This window comes from Colias philodice, chromosome 3, assembly GCF_061535455.1.
Source record: "Colias philodice isolate Cphi_HAF_F1 chromosome 3, ilColPhil1 Martin Lab GWU primary, whole genome shotgun sequence".
Lineage (NCBI taxonomy): Eukaryota > Metazoa > Arthropoda > Insecta > Lepidoptera > Pieridae > Colias > Colias philodice.
The window spans coordinates 5,186,702-5,204,674 of NC_143088.1; the positions used below are offsets into that span (position 1 = coordinate 5,186,702).

At 32.6% G+C, this 17,973-nt stretch overlaps 1 protein-coding gene and 3 long non-coding RNA genes across 5 annotated transcripts in view; 1 reads left to right on the top strand and 3 right to left on the bottom strand.

Annotated features, from left to right (window-relative positions):
• C3G (C3G guanyl-nucleotide exchange factor) overlaps positions 1-7,150 on the bottom strand; it is a 32,112-nt gene extending 24,962 nt beyond the window's left edge. The window contains exon 1 of the mRNA XM_089714303.1: positions 6,984-7,150. Within this exon, the coding sequence (XP_089570429.1) occupies positions 6,984-7,020 (37 nt within the window). The 5' untranslated portion in view covers positions 7,021-7,150. The remainder of the gene's footprint in view (positions 1-6,983) is intronic.
• Positions 1,547-9,229, top strand: LOC149489610 (uncharacterized). Its single transcript, XR_016318310.1, has 3 exons — positions 1,547-1,561; positions 8,678-8,991; positions 9,088-9,229. It is a non-coding gene; the product is annotated as an uncharacterized LOC149489610 (long non-coding RNA).
• On the bottom strand, positions 9,212-10,625 carry LOC149489611 (uncharacterized). 2 transcript variants are annotated; one of them, XR_016318308.1, is made up of 5 exons: positions 10,468-10,625; positions 9,941-10,175; positions 9,742-9,813; positions 9,544-9,623; positions 9,212-9,439 (listed from the first exon to the last, which is right to left on the bottom strand). It is a non-coding gene; the product is annotated as an uncharacterized LOC149489611 (long non-coding RNA). The 2 variants fall into 2 exon arrangements; XR_016318309.1 differs by lacking the exon at positions 10,468-10,625 and adding an exon at positions 10,264-10,446.
• A 5,307-nt stretch (positions 10,626-15,932) lies between these two features.
• LOC149489612 (uncharacterized) lies at positions 15,933-17,269 on the bottom strand. Its single transcript, XR_016318307.1, has 2 exons — positions 16,465-17,269; positions 15,933-16,214 (listed from the first exon to the last, which is right to left on the bottom strand). It is a non-coding gene; the product is annotated as an uncharacterized LOC149489612 (long non-coding RNA).
• Between the last annotated feature and the right edge of the window lie 704 nt (positions 17,270-17,973).

The following is a 17,973-nucleotide window of genomic DNA, read 5'->3' on the forward strand; positions in this document are numbered from 1 at the left end:
AGAGGGCTATCCGAATCACCCCCATTTATGTTATGCGATTTTTCGTACTTTCGGAGTTATGACGTTTTTTTCAATTTTTCATCTATCGCCGAGTACGATGAGATTTTTATTTATGGTGACGTGAATTATTGCGCTAGATGCTTGATTTTTTTTGTGTGCTAAGCTGAAAGATAGGCCAATTCAGTATGGTAACATTTACTATCGTTAGATCTTCGAATAGAATAAAAAAAAGAATTAAATGCCAAGAAAGATAAAATTACCCAGTATGTTCATAACTTCAAGGGCTCATAAAAAAATAAAATCACATAAAAAAGGTTTTCCATTTGGCTTTTAAAAACTTGCTCTATCGATCAGATAGCTACCCTGAAAATTTCATTTTATTATTCAGAAGGCTTCAATCGAAAAATTGAAATCTAAATGTGGTAAGTGCAAAATTTTTATTAACATGATGATCATTAAAACCAATAAATAGGTGTTTAATTACCAGAATTTTTTTAAAATAGCCCCGCCGTTGCTCAATGCAAGTGCGACATCACCGTAAAAAGTTGTCTTTTAAATGTCTGAATGCTCTTTTATCATTTTTAATGGTTTCTTCTGCTACTATGAATTTCCGGGTTATTTCGTCCAAATTGTGGCAGTCTCTCGTCTTTGTAGTATCCCCACAGAAAAAAATCAATAGGGTTTATGTCCGGAGACCGTGGAGGCCAGGCTAAAGGGCAAAAATACCCTGAAAGATGGATTGGTCGTTGCAGCCTGCGCATGCGCCGGTGACGCCTGCTTTAAAGCCTGGCCTCCACGGTCCCTCGACCTAAACCCCATTGATTTGTTTCAATGGGGATACTAAAAAGACCTCGGCTACTTGAGAGAATGCCACAATTTGGACGAAATAACCCGGAAATTCATAGTATCAGAAGAAACCATTAGAAATGATAAAAGAGCATTTAGACATTAAAAAGACAACTTTTTACGGTGATTTCGCACTTGCATTGAGCAACAGCGGGGCTATTTTAAAAAAATTCTGGTAATTTAACACCTATTTATTGGTTTTAATGATCATCATGTTAATAAAAATTTTGCACTTACCACATTTAGATTTCAATTTTTCGATTGAAGCCTTCTGAATAATAAAATGAAATTTTTAGAGTAGCTACCTGATCGATAGAGCAAGTTTTTAAAAGCCAAATGGAAAACCTTTTTTATGTGATTTTATTTTTTTATGGGCTCTTGAAGTTTCGAACATACTGGGTAATTTTATCTTTCTCGGCATTTAATTCTTTTTTTTATTCCATTCGAAGATCTAACGATAGTAAATGTTACCATACTGAATTGGCCTATCTTTCAGCTTAGCACACAAAAAAAATCAAGCATCTAGCGCAATAATTCACGTCACCATAAATAAAAATCGCATCGTACTCGGCGATAGATGAAAAATTGAAAAAAATGTAATAACTCCGAAAATACAAAAAATCGCATAACACACATGGGGGTGATTCGGATAGCCCTCTTGGTCCTCTACCTCCCAGCTTCCGTTCATCACTACTTTTTGGGACACCCTGTATAAGTTGATCATATGGGATTTATTATCATAGCTAATGTATAGATTTTCATTTAAATCAGAAAAATTACACCTATTATATTAACGATTATTTTTTTGTAAATATTTAAAATACATATTATGATAATTTAAGCTAAAATAATTTGCTAGGAGATAATAGATATTGTGTTATGCGCTTATCACATAGGTGGGTTTTTATTACACAAGCTCCAAGCTATGAAATATAAGATATTCTCAGAGAATTTTAGCAATAATTGTGAACGTAAGTCGAATCGATTAGTCAACGTATGTACTAACGTTATAACTCTTTATGTTACTAATCCTCTTATATCGTTTTGTAACCGATGATTAAGAAATTCGCAATAATAAAGTACTAGTACTCTAGTAGCCCATTGGTCGAAATTGGACCATTATCATAAACAAAAGTCTGCAATACACATGTCTGTGTTTTAAATGAATGGTAGTGTTAAGTTTTTTTTAAAGCGATATCTAAATAATTGTAGTATTCTGCACTTCTCCATATCTATACTTAATATTATAGAGCTGAAGAGTTTGTTTATTTGTTTGTTTGTTTGAAAGCGCTAATCTCGGGAACTACTGGTCCGATTTGATAAATTCTTTAGGTGTTAGATAGCTCATTTATCGAGGAAGGCTATAGGGTATATATCATCACTCTACGACCAACAGGAGTGGAGCCACGGGGATGAAAGTGCGCGGAGCAGCTAGTAAATTATAAACTCTAAGTAGGTATGCCGTCATACTCCTTTTTAGCGAATTGTCGTAAAAAAGTCTTAATTTTATTTTCTTCGCGTATTAAAAATATACTTATGGGTTTGTATTTATATGCAAGTTAACTTGGTACATATATAAATTCTGGTCCAATTTTATTGTTTACCTGTTGCAACATCCAACTCCAAGAGTCACGATATTAGCGCATTAAGGTGGCTTCCCACGGTCTGCGATTCTACGGATCTACACGCACAGCCGACGACTACGGACGGCAACGCACCGCAGACAGGGCTCATCCCACGGTCCGTGATAGTGCGGATCGGTCTGTATAGTTTCGTATTTATCTTCATTTCAAAATTTTTTTTTATGTTCTGGCGCTGAAGAATTCCATAAAGTTGGTTCATTTTGATAAAGATTCAAAAATTCAAAAATTTGTTCGTTCGTCCACTCCATTTTCGCAACCAAAACACTACTACTCGCGGCAGCGTATGAACAAGTTGTGACCTGTCGGTCTGTGATGACACGGACGCGCTCGGACCGCGCCGCACGAGCTCGCACCGCACCTTTGAAAAAACCGACTCGCGACGGATACGGCGCACCGCCACAGACGCGCCTGTGCTACCACGGACGAGTCCCTTCCCACGGTGCGTAGGTGCGAGCTGGTCCGCGTCCGTCCGCGACATCGCAGACCGTGGGAAGCCACCTTAAAACATCATTTCCACCTCACAAGTTACGCATAAGGTAGTAATAACAATAAATCGTTTAGAAACGGTTGTAGACCTCTAAATCGTCACAAACGCATATATTATACAAGATACATGCAAACAGTGCGTTATGGACGACTAGAGATTCGAGATATAAGTTGAAATAAGATACCATAGTACAAACCTTTCACTTTCAACAAAAGGAAAGATAACATCGACAAATTCTAATAATGCTATTCGAGCACTTAAGGCATTTTGCCAACCTGCCGTAACACAACATCAACCTCGATCAAGATTCGCTAGGTACTTTGTGCATTCAAACAAACATTTGCGCAAACAAAGCTATGCGAATAGCTTGAGGTAATGGAGGAAATAATGACTTGTGCCGAGTGCAAATGGGTTCCCCATAACGGATCTTAACATTCAGAAACACTTCATGATGTTTTCAGATATTACATCCACGAATTATAAATGGTAAGATTACAAACATCAAAGTTCTTTAATTAAATTGCACGTGTACAGTGTCATTTATCAACTATTTTTATCTATAATTTACATCACTGTAAATTGTAATAATGACGATATTTTAGCTTTTACGAATTTAAAGTATAATGGACGGTCCATTTATCGTTGCCTTGATATGTCAATCAAAAGTAATAACCTACAATAAACTTAAATTACTTATACACAATTATTTTGAGTAAATTTATTAAGAAAGGCTAAAACGTGTAATGTAGGAAATGGAAACTAGGCGGTAGTACAAGTCTCTGTCGAGGTCCCGTTATGGAGCTTTAGCAGATAGGCCAAAGCACGTAGGCATTGCTATATAACTGTCTCAAATTATAATTATTATAATGCAATAGAGATAATGATTTCAAGATGCTTGAACATTTGTAAAATATAATGAATTTAACGTTTATTTTAGAGGTTTTATAAGTGGGTCGTACATTATAAATACACTTTAATAACATCTTTAACTACATTTTCTGATATAAGATAGGTATGATATTCGTGTTATATCACGAGGCAAACTAAAAATTCATTTATATAATCTTTTCTAGAGCCGCTTTGCCGCTAATTGTCACAGTTTACTAAATCTATTACATCTAAATAATACGTGAATCAAAAACTTTGTACCCCTTTTTACGAAAATAGCGATTGCTGTGTGAAATTTGGCACACTTGTAGTCCACTAATATTATTTTAAAGCAAAGCATAAAAATACATTAAATTAATAAAAAAATAACAACCATCTAGCATTTGACTGACACACACGCAAGTTACTCTCTTAAGTTATTTTCACACCAAGATAATTAAAATATTAGGATTGGAAGATGTGGAATTATGCCAACGCGGACGATTTGTTTTTCTGGGGGGGATCAAAAGGTTAAGAAACAATAATATTATAAAACCTTCATTCTAAAGTCTCCGTCTTTCCTAAGCTTCATCTTTCAACGTAGGTGATAGCCAATTTAAGCGAAATATAATAGTTGTAGAGGAAACCGCAATCCCGTGCATTCAAATTCCTTGATCATTGACGTTTATTGCAAGGCAACCGCATTTATTGCATCGATACGATATTGATCGACATCAGAATATATTTTATCTTACTGAGATGTGCCTTTAAATTGCGTCGGCTCTTTCAAAGGTGTTATCGATATTACTCAAGCGTTAAAGAAACTTATTGGAGATAATTATCATTGTACCTACTGTCGAATAAGTCAATTAATCTTGCATTTAACTGAAAAATTACGTTTCGCTAATATATCAGCAGAGAAATTATTCATTGACAATCGTTGTAAAACAATAACTGTGACAATGCCTACCTATTTGAATTTTCACTTCACGGCCAATTTAAATGACCGAGGGAGCACGAAGACTAGAACTTTCACATATGTATTACTAGAAACTCAAACAAATTAATCGTGTCTACATACGCAATATTTTAAACTTTAAACATTGAGTTTGTAAAATTAAATGTATAAAGTAAAAAATATTGAAATTTCCCAAATTAATTTGGCACTAGAAGATGTTATGTTAGGTATACATAATGTGTATACAGTACATAAACAGTACGAACGTTGGATTTTTTGACGCTTTTCAAACAACGTAATTCCTCAACCACTTGTTGAATCAAATAGTACAATATGACCTTTACAAATAAATAGAACCTTGAAATCAAATGTTAAACAGGCAAATTCATTAATGACCCGATAGGGCGTCTAACTCTCATGCTAGTACGGAACAAGGCCGCGCTCGGCGGATACCCGCGCGGCCCGATCTTCGCATTCCATTAACTATACATCGCGAATTTAGTATTTTGGCCACACCATGTAAAAATTACTACAGTTTGGTGACTAAGTAGCTAAACAACGACGAACTATAAGTAGTACAATTAAATAAAGCTGTAGAGTTTGTTTGTATGTATGAACGCACTAATCTCAGGATTCAGGAACCACTGAGCCGATTTCACTGTTTGATCCCTGAGTGCTATAGGACCACAGACAATGGCAAACTTTAGCTATTATGTATTGTCAAATTTATAATTTTTCTCAATTTAATATTCAACCAACTTTTGGAAAAACGAGATTCCCATTCTCCTGTATTATTTTTTGGTTTTGTTACTCAATAACTGTGTGTGGGTTTTCAACTGATTTACACGATATTTGTGTTTAATAGGAAATTGCTGTCCCAATATAGAATTTGGAGTTGTGACATCCTCCCCCAGAAAATTGCAACCATTTTAGTAGAAAAAAAAATTATGTACCTATGTAACTTATAATTCCCTTTTTTTTACATTAAAATATGATTTCAACCTACAATAATGAATTGTATTAATTATATACTCTAGGAAAGTAAATTATACAATTGTTGAGGCATTGTAAAGGAAACATACTTTTTGAACACCAAATTACCAACATTGAAATAAATTCCTTGATACGCTCTAAGCAAAGTTAATTAAAACTTAAATTTAATTTAGTACTGTCTTCAAATTCTACTTAGAAAACATGCCAATGGAACTCATATTTCAAGGAAATAATAAATAACTATAATAAAATATCACATAAAAACAACTATACTTATATGTACTTTTTTTTAATTTATATGATCTATGAATGTTTATATATAATCTAGGTATCATAATGAAACTTTTAAATTGAACAGTTTTTTTTTCAATAATAACTATAGTTAGTAGGTATCTACATATAAAGTAATCTGTCTTGAATGAAACTAGCTGTTGCCCGAAGCATCGCTTGCGTGGAAAAGATAAATTTTCATGGTATAAGTTTTCATCGCCTATTTTACCCCTTTAGGGGATGAATTTTTTAAAATCCTTTCTTAGGGGACGCCTACGTTATGCCATCTACCTGCATGCCAAATTTCAGCCCGATACGTCCAGTGATTCGGGTTGTGCGTTGATAGATCACTATATCAGTCACCTTTGAGTTTTATATATATACCTAGATAAAAGTTATAACTGACTGCATATATAGAAAAATGAATAAGTTATCCTATAAAAGGCAACCACTGCAAAACTTGTCACTTGACTGGAATTTATTGTTACATTTAAGTATGTTTTCATTAAAACTTTTGATGACTGATTAATGATAATATAATTAATAAAATGCAGGCATACATGCCTTTGCTTAGATTATTAAAGTTTTTAAAAACATTCACTATGAAATAAAAACTTATTTTTGTCATTTTCAAACTTAAGTTCACATTCTAATATTTTATTTACATTGTTGATAATATTTCGCGACATGAGCTATGGCCTATGTCTAAAAAAGTATGAAATGTGTCCTTATTTTAAATACTTATAGCGCAGAAACACTGTGTTTTTAAGAGAAAGCGTGCGTTTCAAATGCGTTATTTAATAGACTGCGCTAGTAATAAATATGCAGAAGCGAAACTATTTATAAGAAGTACAAAAGTAGAATACCAATAAATTAGTAGTCTCAAGTGGAATGTTAAGAATACACAATATCTTCTTACCTTGCCCACATTTCTCAGACTTGGGAGTTGAAGTCATTATTAATTTATTATCAGTCCACTGTCATATTATTGTAGTTATTGGCGCTTTACAATTTAGAAAAACTTTTTACTGTCTTCAGTAAATTAAGAATCGACCGGCAGCCATATTAGACACTATATTTTTGTTCTGTCAACTTCTGTTTATATCAAAAAGTGTTGTATACACGTTTCACTACTTCAATAATTTTGTGATAATTAATAATTGTTACTGAGAAATAACAATAATTTGAGTTATGTTATTTACAAAAATAATAATGTGTTTAAACGGAAAACATGTTTAGATACTTAGGTTATTTTATTCAATCACAAACCAATATGTACCAGTGCAAACTTAGCACCCCATCAATGGAATTTTGGGTCGAAAATGACCTTGATCGTTAGGTCCCCGTTAGGTCCTTTAAGGTCCCACAATTTTTTCGTTAGGTCCCCTTTAGTTTTTTTTTAAATAATTTTTTAAATTTTAGGTATAAAAAAAAATGCACTTTAGCACCCCATCCATAGAATTTTGGGTCAAAAATGACCTCAATCGATAGGTCTCCGTTAGGTCCTATAAGGTCCCACAATTTTTTCGTTAGGTCCCCTTTAGTTTTTTTTTAAATAATTTTTTTTTAATTTTAGGTATAAAAAAGTTACACTTTAGCACCCCATCCATAGCAAAATTGGCAAATTTTATCAAAATCGTATTCTTTACCGTTAGGTCCGTATGGGCTCATCATTGAAATTGTTGAATTATTTATTTTATTAAAATTATAAAATAATAAAAACCTGCGCATGCGCCTTAGAGCATTAAGGCATGCGCACATCATACATAAACAGCGCGAAATTTAAAATGGTATCGTTTCATTTATTAAATAAATCTATTGTTCTGAGAGTGCTTATTTATTAAAAACCTACTTTTCAACCTAGAATTAAAATAACCTGGTATTAGTGTCAATCTATGGTGTCAATATATTTTTTGTAGCGGCCACAGGGCCACACTACGGTCGAGGTATATATTCGGAAAGAATAACATGCAACAAATCATTAATTTGATTCGGGATGACCTTCGCGTGGACACTCGAGGGGGCGGTATTCCAGTGGAACTGCAAGTGATGGCAGTTATTCGATATTGGGGCCGGCATGAGGTAGATGTGACTTGTGCTCTAGTTTTGGATATATACAATAGAAAAGCCTGTATAACGATCTATTACATTACAGATCCAAGAAGATTGTGCTGACATTCACAGAATGAGTCAACAGACACTTTCCCGTTTGTCCCGAAATGTTGCTATTGCGTTAGCTTCTAAAAGTTCGCGTTATATTAATATGCCGTCGAACTCAACCGAGGAAGCCAAAGCAATTAGGAAATTTGAGGCCATAATATGCGGGATGAAGCGTATCATTGGTGCAATAGATTGCACTCATATTAAGATACGCAAAGTGAGTGGAGAGGCTGGACAGTACTATGTTAATAGGAAGGGACATTACTCCATTAACACTCAAGTATGAACATTGTACAATAACATTTTAGTTTGATCATAGTGTATTTAAAGTAATAAATTTTCATTGTTATGTGTGCTATTATGTGTTTCTAATTTATAATAATATTGATGACAATAATTACAGGTAGTATGTGACTCTGACCTTAAAATCTGCGATATTGTGTGTCACTGGAGAGAAAGCTCAATAAAGCGGAGGTTTGAGGAGAATGAATTTCATGGGAAGCTGATTGGAGATAGCGGGTATCCTTGTACTTCGCATCTTCTAACACCAATATTAAGACCAAGGACACAGGCAGAAGAAAGGTACAACCTGAGTCACATACGAACGAGGAATACTGTAGAGCGTTGCTTTGGGGTGTGGAAGCAAAGATTCCGCATACTCAACGAAACAATGCGAGGGTCTCTGCAAGTGATCAAGACCACTATTGTTGCTTGTGCAGTTTTGCACAATTTAGCAATACTCTTTAATGAGTCTATTTTAAATCAAGGTATTTGTGCAAACTAATATGTAAACAAAGTATATTTAATAATGCCAATACATAAAAAATAAGCATATTTTAATTCTTTATTTTGTATTTTTCTAGATCCTTCAGGCCTTGAAAATCAATTATTAATCGATCCAACTATCCCTGATAATATAGAAGATGAAGACGAAAATATAAACAGGGCCATTTATATTGAAACTTATTTTAATCAATAAAAACCATATTTTATTATTTTTCAAAATTTATTTTTTTTAAATATTCCTCCTCTAATGCAAGTATTTGGAGCTTCTTCTCGTGAAGCTCCCTCTCTTGTTCTATTCTTAATAGGTGAAGCTCCCTCTCTTGCTCTATTCTTAATAGATGCAACTCTTGTTGTTGCTTCATTAATTCCTCCCTGCTTTTTTTTGCAAGGAGGAATAATTGATGCTCGTAATTGGAATTTGATTTCCCACTGTAAAAATAACATAAACATTAAACATTATTTCACATAAATCACAGCTGAACAATAAGCACAGGAAATTTCATGAAATTCTATTTTCAACATTACATACTTACGTTTTTTTTGGTTTAGCTTTGAAAATATGATGTGTAGGATTTATACGTGGCAATTCAGTGGAGAAATTTGGCAATTCAGGCTAAAAATAAAAAAATAATAATTATTTTAAAATAATATAAATTTTATTTATAATACTGATATTTTTGTATAACATAACTGATAAAAATATTATACAAATTATTATATAATATGATTACCTATGCATGTGCAGTGCTTTCATCATTTTCATTCAATTTCAATGTATCATCAGCAGACTCCTTAGTAACTTCCTATAAATATATAAAATATAATTACTCAATCTCACAATAAAAAACTATATATGCATAGCGCTATTATCCCTTAATGGATATTCCAAATTAAGGAATAATAGCAGTAGAAAATGTAAAAAATATAAACCTGTTGGCCATGTGTTGCATCGCTATCGAAAGGATTGTTATCAACCACAAACTCATTAGGAAGAGCTGCTATAAGCTCTTGATCTTCAGGCGGAGGACTTGGTGGCGGAGGTCCCCCGCCTGTCATGTTTCTTGCCGTTCTAAATTTGTGTTCCGAAGCCTTAGCTTTCTTCAAATTCCTCCACTGATTTTGTATTTGGCTTAAGTCCCTTTTATGGAGTGAAATGATATTATAACTGAAATATAAATACAATAATAATGTTATTACACTGTAACAATTTATTAAATACAAGAAACTGTTAGAATAAGTAAAACTAAAATAACCAAGACAAAACATCTTCCCATGCAAGTTTTTTTGCTGTATTTGTATTAGTCGACGTATCCTTATTCTCTAATATAATATGTGCTCGCTCGAGCACTAATTATTTTCGAAGCACTTTCTAAAGAGCAATATATATTTATTAATAAGCATTAAAACATGTAAGGAAATAAGTACATTCTATTAGATTTCTTGTGTACATTACGTACCTTATCCTCCTCACTCCAATTCGTCGAACGAGAACGTTTATTGATCATTGAACTCATTTTAAATTAAAACTGAATTTGAATTTATCAAAAATCTCAAATCTGTACAAATGTTTGAAATTTGAAAGTTATCAATATCCTGTCAGTTAAACGCAGTGTTAGCAACCTGAAGCGAACCGATTATTGTACCAGGGGCGTAAAATTATCGTAAATTTAGCATATTTGGATAGAAATTATTGTGTTTTTAGGATAAAGTCAATTATAAATAAATAAATCATATAAATTGTAATATTGATAGGTATGCAAGTTCTCTACAGTTAATCTTTTTTAAACTACTGCTGTCAAATCAACAGGACACTGAAACCCAAACGTTCTTATATAATATACAGTATTATCTATGCCCAAACGTTTTACGCGTGCTACAGAGTTACAGACCATAGACTATACAGATAACAGACTACAGACCTGAACCGAATACCGATTAGGCGATTCCCTTTCCACTTTAAGTTCAATAAACGCGCCAAGTTTAAAATTCACCCGGACAAATTTTCCCTGTTCCCATGAAAGTATCGATATGAATCACGTCAAAATTTCATATTTATAAAGAAAATTAAGAAATGGATTTGAAAAAGTTGTGAAATAAAAAATGAAAGAATTTATTTTATATATCAAAGACTTATATTTATAGAAACAGAAAATATAATTATTATATTTTCATATAATTTTTCAAAAATATAACATAGTTAACGTATTCAGAAAGAATAACGTATGTATTCATATACAATTTAATATAGTTAACGTATTCATAAAGATTAATTATTTGTGTTAACACTTAGAAATCGTTTGGCATTAAAATATTATTAAATTCCTCTACATCCGTGTCACTATACAAATCTTGAAGCAGTGCTTTCTGTAGTAATAGTTTTTTTATAGAGTAACGCTTTGTTCATCCGACTGTATTCGCTCTGTGATGAATCATACGTTGTGCAATCGTTTCCTTTACCTCTAAGTCGTTGTTTAGCTAATAGCACGTGCTACAGTTGCGGTACAGATACGCAAGCACTTAGATTACAAAATAAAATACAGATGGAGCATGTCAATCATTCATCGCCCTTGTCAAAGAAAATACGAAACACAGATAACTATATATTAGTCAGAGATACGAAATCAAAAACGAATACAGTGCCACAAACTTATCTGACCCGGTGGCAAAAACTGGAACTACGTGCCGCCATTTTGAAATGTCACATTTTCACAGACTTTTCATACGAAATATTTTGTTTATATAAAAGAAAGCGACATCAGTGACACTGTCACCGGGTCAGATAAGTTTGTGGCACTATAGTGCCACAAACTTATCTGACCTGTTCCAGTTTTTGTCACCGGGTCAGATAAGTTTGTGGCACTATACGTTCCTCCGCTAGTGCTATAGCGATTCTAGTGTCATGCAATACGTCAAAAGGGGTTTGATATTTTAGTAAAAAAATGCTGTCTTGTGATATTAAAACGCTGTAAAACTTGTTCCCGAAAACAAACAAAAAGATAAAACATCGTTTTACAGATTTTCTGTAGATTATTTGGCTTATTTAATTTTGTATACAAATAATAATTTTTCAAATACGAAGGAATTCAAAACTTCAACGTATGCTGCCAGTATTTTGAAAATGAATTTGCCATTTTTAGGGGTAAAATGGTTAAAAGATATTCGGGGTAGTGCTGTTGGATTTTTCGATCGTGAATGTGATTATTTGTATAGTGCAATAAAAGTTCATGGTCATTATTAGATTATTTTAAAAAGCATTATACATTTTTTTGTTACTTTTATAAAAAGCGTCGTTTTCGCTTGCGATTTAATTCATGTGAACACATGATGGATATGATGAAAATAAAATGTCCCGCATTCTCGACTAAAAACTACCGCTATTCGCATTCATATGTTTTGAAAAATAAAAACTTTTTTTTAATGTAATTTATTTAATAAATTTAATGTAATTTATTTAATAAAAATTGAATAAAATTATTTTGTGCATGTATAACTTTAGTAGATACTAGATAGGTGATAAAATAATTTTTACAATATTATAAAATAATATCAAAAACCCGAATTTATATTAAAATAAAAATTATAACATGACTGCTAATAATTTATGTAGCCTACGTCACTACCACCACAGCTACCTTCATAATTCAGATGATTGCAATGACACCTCACAAGTCACAACTCAAAATCGATCCAACAGTTTATACTGCAGGGCGTGTCAAAGAAATATTATACATACATACCTACACTCGAAAAACATAACCCTCTTTCTTCAGTAGTCGGGCAAAAATTTGGGAAATTTTTCATTATCTGGTAACATAACACGCACACAGAAGCACCGTGTACGTACAGTGCAACGGCGAAATGACAGCACACATAGCTTTATGGAAATGACGATAAATTATTCGGTTTAGTTCGGCAACGCTCCATCTGTCTTTTATTTTGTAATCTAAGCGCAAGCAGTTTTCGCTTCAAGTGGTTTTGATTAGATCATAGATGGCTCTGTAGAGTGTAGTTTACCACTAGACAGGCGGGACTAGGGATGGCGATCTGAGATCGATTAATCGAAGAATCGATTTTTCGAGCAGAAAATATCGATTTTTTAAATCGATATGAAGTACTGTGTCGATTCACTGAATCGATATATCACCCTTGAAAATCGACATTCGATTTTTTCTGTTTTGGTATAAACCATACAATTATTTGCATTTAGTTGAATGTGCCTGAATTATAAGAGTGCTGCCGGTTAAAGAGTTAACTACTCATAAACTCGCGAGATGGCTGTATGTTTAGTATCCTTTACTCGCCTCTCTTTAATAAAAAAGTTACGTTAGTAGTCTTTGACTTTATGTATCTATAATCTGTGACGATTGATATTGCAATTTGCATTATTCATTTGTTTTTTTTTTTTTTTTAATCTTTATTTTATTAACGAGGGTTTGATCAAACATGATCATGCCACCCTCATTGGCATTACAAAAAACAACTATCTACGCTTAATACCAAGATTAACAATTTTGTAAATAAATCTAGCTTCCTTTGAAGAAGGAAGCGCCAAAAAAACATTAACATTGCCCAACAATCTAAGATTCATTTGTTGTTGTCGTTTATTGAATACTGTTATTAGCATAATATAAGTATTTTCATGATTGATAATTGATTTTCATCAGATTTTCATGTAGTGTTTGTTGCGAAATAATAACTAATTGAGAGTAGGTAAGGTAAGTAAATAAGTAAAGCGCTTTTTATTTTTCACTTTGACGCTATTATTTTCAGTTTGTTCTGTTATTGTTTGATATCCTTATAGTTTGATCTTCTTCTTATATATAAAAATGAATCGCAAAATGTGTTGGTAAGCGCATAACTCGAGAACGGCTGAACCGATTTCGATAATTCTTTTTTTATTATATTCCTTGAAGTACGAGGATGGTTTTTATGTAGAGAAAACGTAAATATGTACCACGGGCGAAGCCGGGGCGGACCGCTAGTACGGTAATAAAAATAATTGTTATTTTTGAATTCCCTGATTTTATTGATAAGATTTCGTTAATTGCAATATTAATCTTGTTTTTAGTAAAATTGATACAAATTTACATTGTAAATGCAAACTTGAAAAAAAGATCGATTTTTTAAGAATCGATTTTGTAGGCCTCGATTTTTTCGTGAATCGATTCATTAGACTACGATTCGAATCGATTTAAAAATCGATCTTTTTCGTAAAGAATCGCCATCCCTAGGCGGGACTGACCAATGGGACTGACATATGAAACTTCACGTTTTGACTTTTGACAGTTCGGTCTTGGGAGTTTGGCTTTGGGACATTTTGGTATGGGTGAAATAATATAAATTCTCGAATTTTGCATCATGATAGAAATTATCGTACAATCAGCGTACAATGATACCATGCTATCGTACATCGTACGTAGGCACCAAATTATTGTGTTTGTACAATAATTATTGTACGGTTCCGAACGCTGGTTAAACGTCATACAAAATAAAGTCTACCATTCATATTTGTCAAAAAGTACATTTTTAGTCAAGTTTTACGTGAATAGCGGGTTTTATTTCGATAATGTTACTAGAAAAAAATACATATATTGACGTAACTTAGTTGAGAGACTGCTGAGATAGGTTTATAAGTACCTAAGATTATTTTAATCATTGTTTAAGGAGTTGAGAGTTATTTAACTGAGAGGTGTTTATGCAACAGATCAGTCAGTTTTTATAAGTAAGGCTGGTAATTTTTTACGACATCACATTAGAAACCTCAAAAATAGCAGTACTTCTCCACTATTTAATGGATGTTATTATACATATAAACCTTCCTCTTGAATCACTCTATCTATTAAAAGAAACTGCATCAAAATCCGTTGCGTAGTTTCAAAGATTTAAGCGTACAAAGGGACATAGGGACAGAGAAAGCGACTTTGTTTTATACTATGTATAATATAATAATGATAGTGATAGCACAGTATTACAATATTATTTCCTACAGTAAGGAAACGCCTTTGATGTCGCGCGATGCCGCCGCCAGCGTAGGTACTTACGCTGCCACACGAAAATACGCTAGGGTTGCAACAAATGGGAAATAAAACAATTGTGATTATTAATATTATGATGAAATCATTTATTCATATGTACATTCAAAATAATTGCGATTATTAAATCTGATGTAATCATTTGTTCATAAATATATAATTACAGATATTGCACTGCTAAATATTATTTACGTGGACACTTTATTTTTGGATGTTCTTAATTGTATATTATACCATTTAAGAAGTAATGCATTCGCATTGGGATGTACAATCTGATAAGAAAATAATGAGGACAACATATACATAGCTTTGATTTTAATTCAACAGATACAATTATTAATACAATCTTTCTGAAATATTGTTTCCTTCTGGGATTTCAATGTAGATTTACATCCGTAAACGGAACAGTTTTTGCGCGCCATAATAGAATATGTAAGTACCTATGTATAATAAAATTATTACACAAAAAATACGACTGCGTCGTCCTTTCGCGATAGTTAATGCAAACTCAGCGTGATTGCATTAAGCGGCCCGCGTCGCCCGACCCCCCGCCAGTTCCCCTCCGTTTCTCTGCACAAGTACATTCGTCGCCATACTGTAGGAAATATGGTGATACTGTGGTGATAGTCCGGCTAACGAAAGATAAGACTGGAAAAGGCGGCAAATTCAAAAAATCATCATATTAAGGTAACCTAATGGTAACTTAGGTTATAGTTGGAAATAAAGTTTTGATACTTTAATTTATTATTACGAGCTTTGTTTTTTTGAGAGATTAACAACCTCTACAAACTCTTCATCTATATAATATTATATATATGTAATCTGGTACAGTTATCTGATACAGATAAAAAAAAGAACAGCTAGTGAAAGTAATAAAAAACATAATAAAATACAATTAAATTTTGTTTAATCAATATAATCATATTAAATCTAAAAGCCGCGTTCAGCCGCGAATAAAGAATAAGAATCACTATCATTATCTCTGACATCATTAACTCTTCCATTTCTGCAGTTATTCCATCTTGTTTTTTTTGTACTGCTCTTCAACATGAATAACATGGTTCGGTCATAGAAGAAATCTCGTTGAGATACTGATTTTGTGTCTTTAAACATTTTGAACGGACAGATCGTTCAATTTTATATTGTTGCTTTAATAGTTTATAACTGGATTACTGGTATCATCCATGCAAAATAATAATAATAATATTAAACAAATCATATAATGTGCAATGCAATCAAGATGAAAAGTATCAAAATATCAAGTCACACTGTGTGTTTTTCCTTGAAAACTACATCTCTTTCAAATTGTTTCTTTTTAAATTTATTAATCATAGTTTAAAGTTTTCGTCATGTTTTCAACTCAGTTTTCAATTATTAGAAATCACTAAAATCCTAAGCTAAAATCGCAGAAAATAAAATCACTTTGACAAGCTTTGACACATCAACAACTCAGGTTTTAATGACAGTTAACTGTTAAGTGTTGCCAAATAAATTTTCGAAATAAAAAGCCAGTCTCATCTTTCGAACCAGACGTGACTAGTATAGATTTATTTATTGATTTAATAAATGAAACGATACCAATTTAAATTTCGCGCTGTTTATGTATGATGTGCGCATGTCTTAATGCTCTAAGGCGCATGCGCAGGTTTCAATTATTTTATAACTAGTGCCCCGGCTTCGCCCGTGGTACATATTTAGTATCCTATATCCTTCTCCTGGCTCTAAACTACCTCCCTGCCAATTTTCAGCTAAATCGGTTCAGCCGTTCTTGAGTTATAAGTGGAGTAACTAACACGACTTTCTTATAAATATATAGATTTTAATAAAATAAATAATTTAACAATTTCAATGATGGACCTATACGGACCTAACGGTAAAGAATACGATTTTGATAAAATTCGCCAATTTTGATATGGATGAGGTGCTAAAGTGTAATTTTTTTATACCCAAAATTAAAAAAAAAATATTTAAAAAAAAACTAAAGGGGACCTAACGAAAAAATTGTGGGACCTTATAGGACCTAACGAAGACCTATAGATTAAGGTCATTTTTGACCCAAAATTCTATGGATGGGGTGCTAAAGTGTAATTTTTTTATACCTAAAATTTAAAAAAATATTTAAAAAAAAACTAAAGGGGACCTAACGAAAAAATTGGTGGACCTTAAAGGACCTAACGGGGACCTAACGATCAAGGTCATTTTCGACCCAAAATTCCATAGATGGGGTGCTAAGTTTGCACTGGTCCAATATGTTATTTACTCAAGTTTACAGATGTATTTTAAAAATTCGCTATAATTATCTGAATTACTTTTACATGATTAAATGAAATCAAAGTTGAACTTCGCTAAACATTCAAAATGCGTACATTAATATTATTTTATTAGTCAGTTCAATAAAGAAACGAATCTTCAATGGCGGCCAAAGCTGACTTTGACAGATGGTAGGATCACCAAAAAAGAAAATAAAAATAACGTAAATTGATAATTATTTTATTAATTATTTCAAATTGTTTGTTGACAAACTTTTTTGTTATTGTATTTGTGTATTTATATGAATTATCATATTTACGTATACAGAATGTAATAAAATCCCCATAATACTTGTAATAAGTCCATAAAACTGAACAACTTTTCCCAAAGAACATATTTTGTCAAATTCCAATAAAACATTATTTACTTTCGCAAATGCATAATTGTCATTGTAAATTTATGATAAAAACTATTATAGGGAAAATCAAATACATTTTAGTGATTTTATTTTTCCATTTTTTTTTTGCATACCGTACGGCCGTGTGTGAGCGAGAGGGAATGATAAGCGCCGCCATTGAAGATTCGTTTCTTTAAAGAACTAACTAATACATAGCCTACGAGTTATGTCAATCTAATATTGAATGCACCTTCATTATCTGTTACTCGTTTGCAACAAATTGA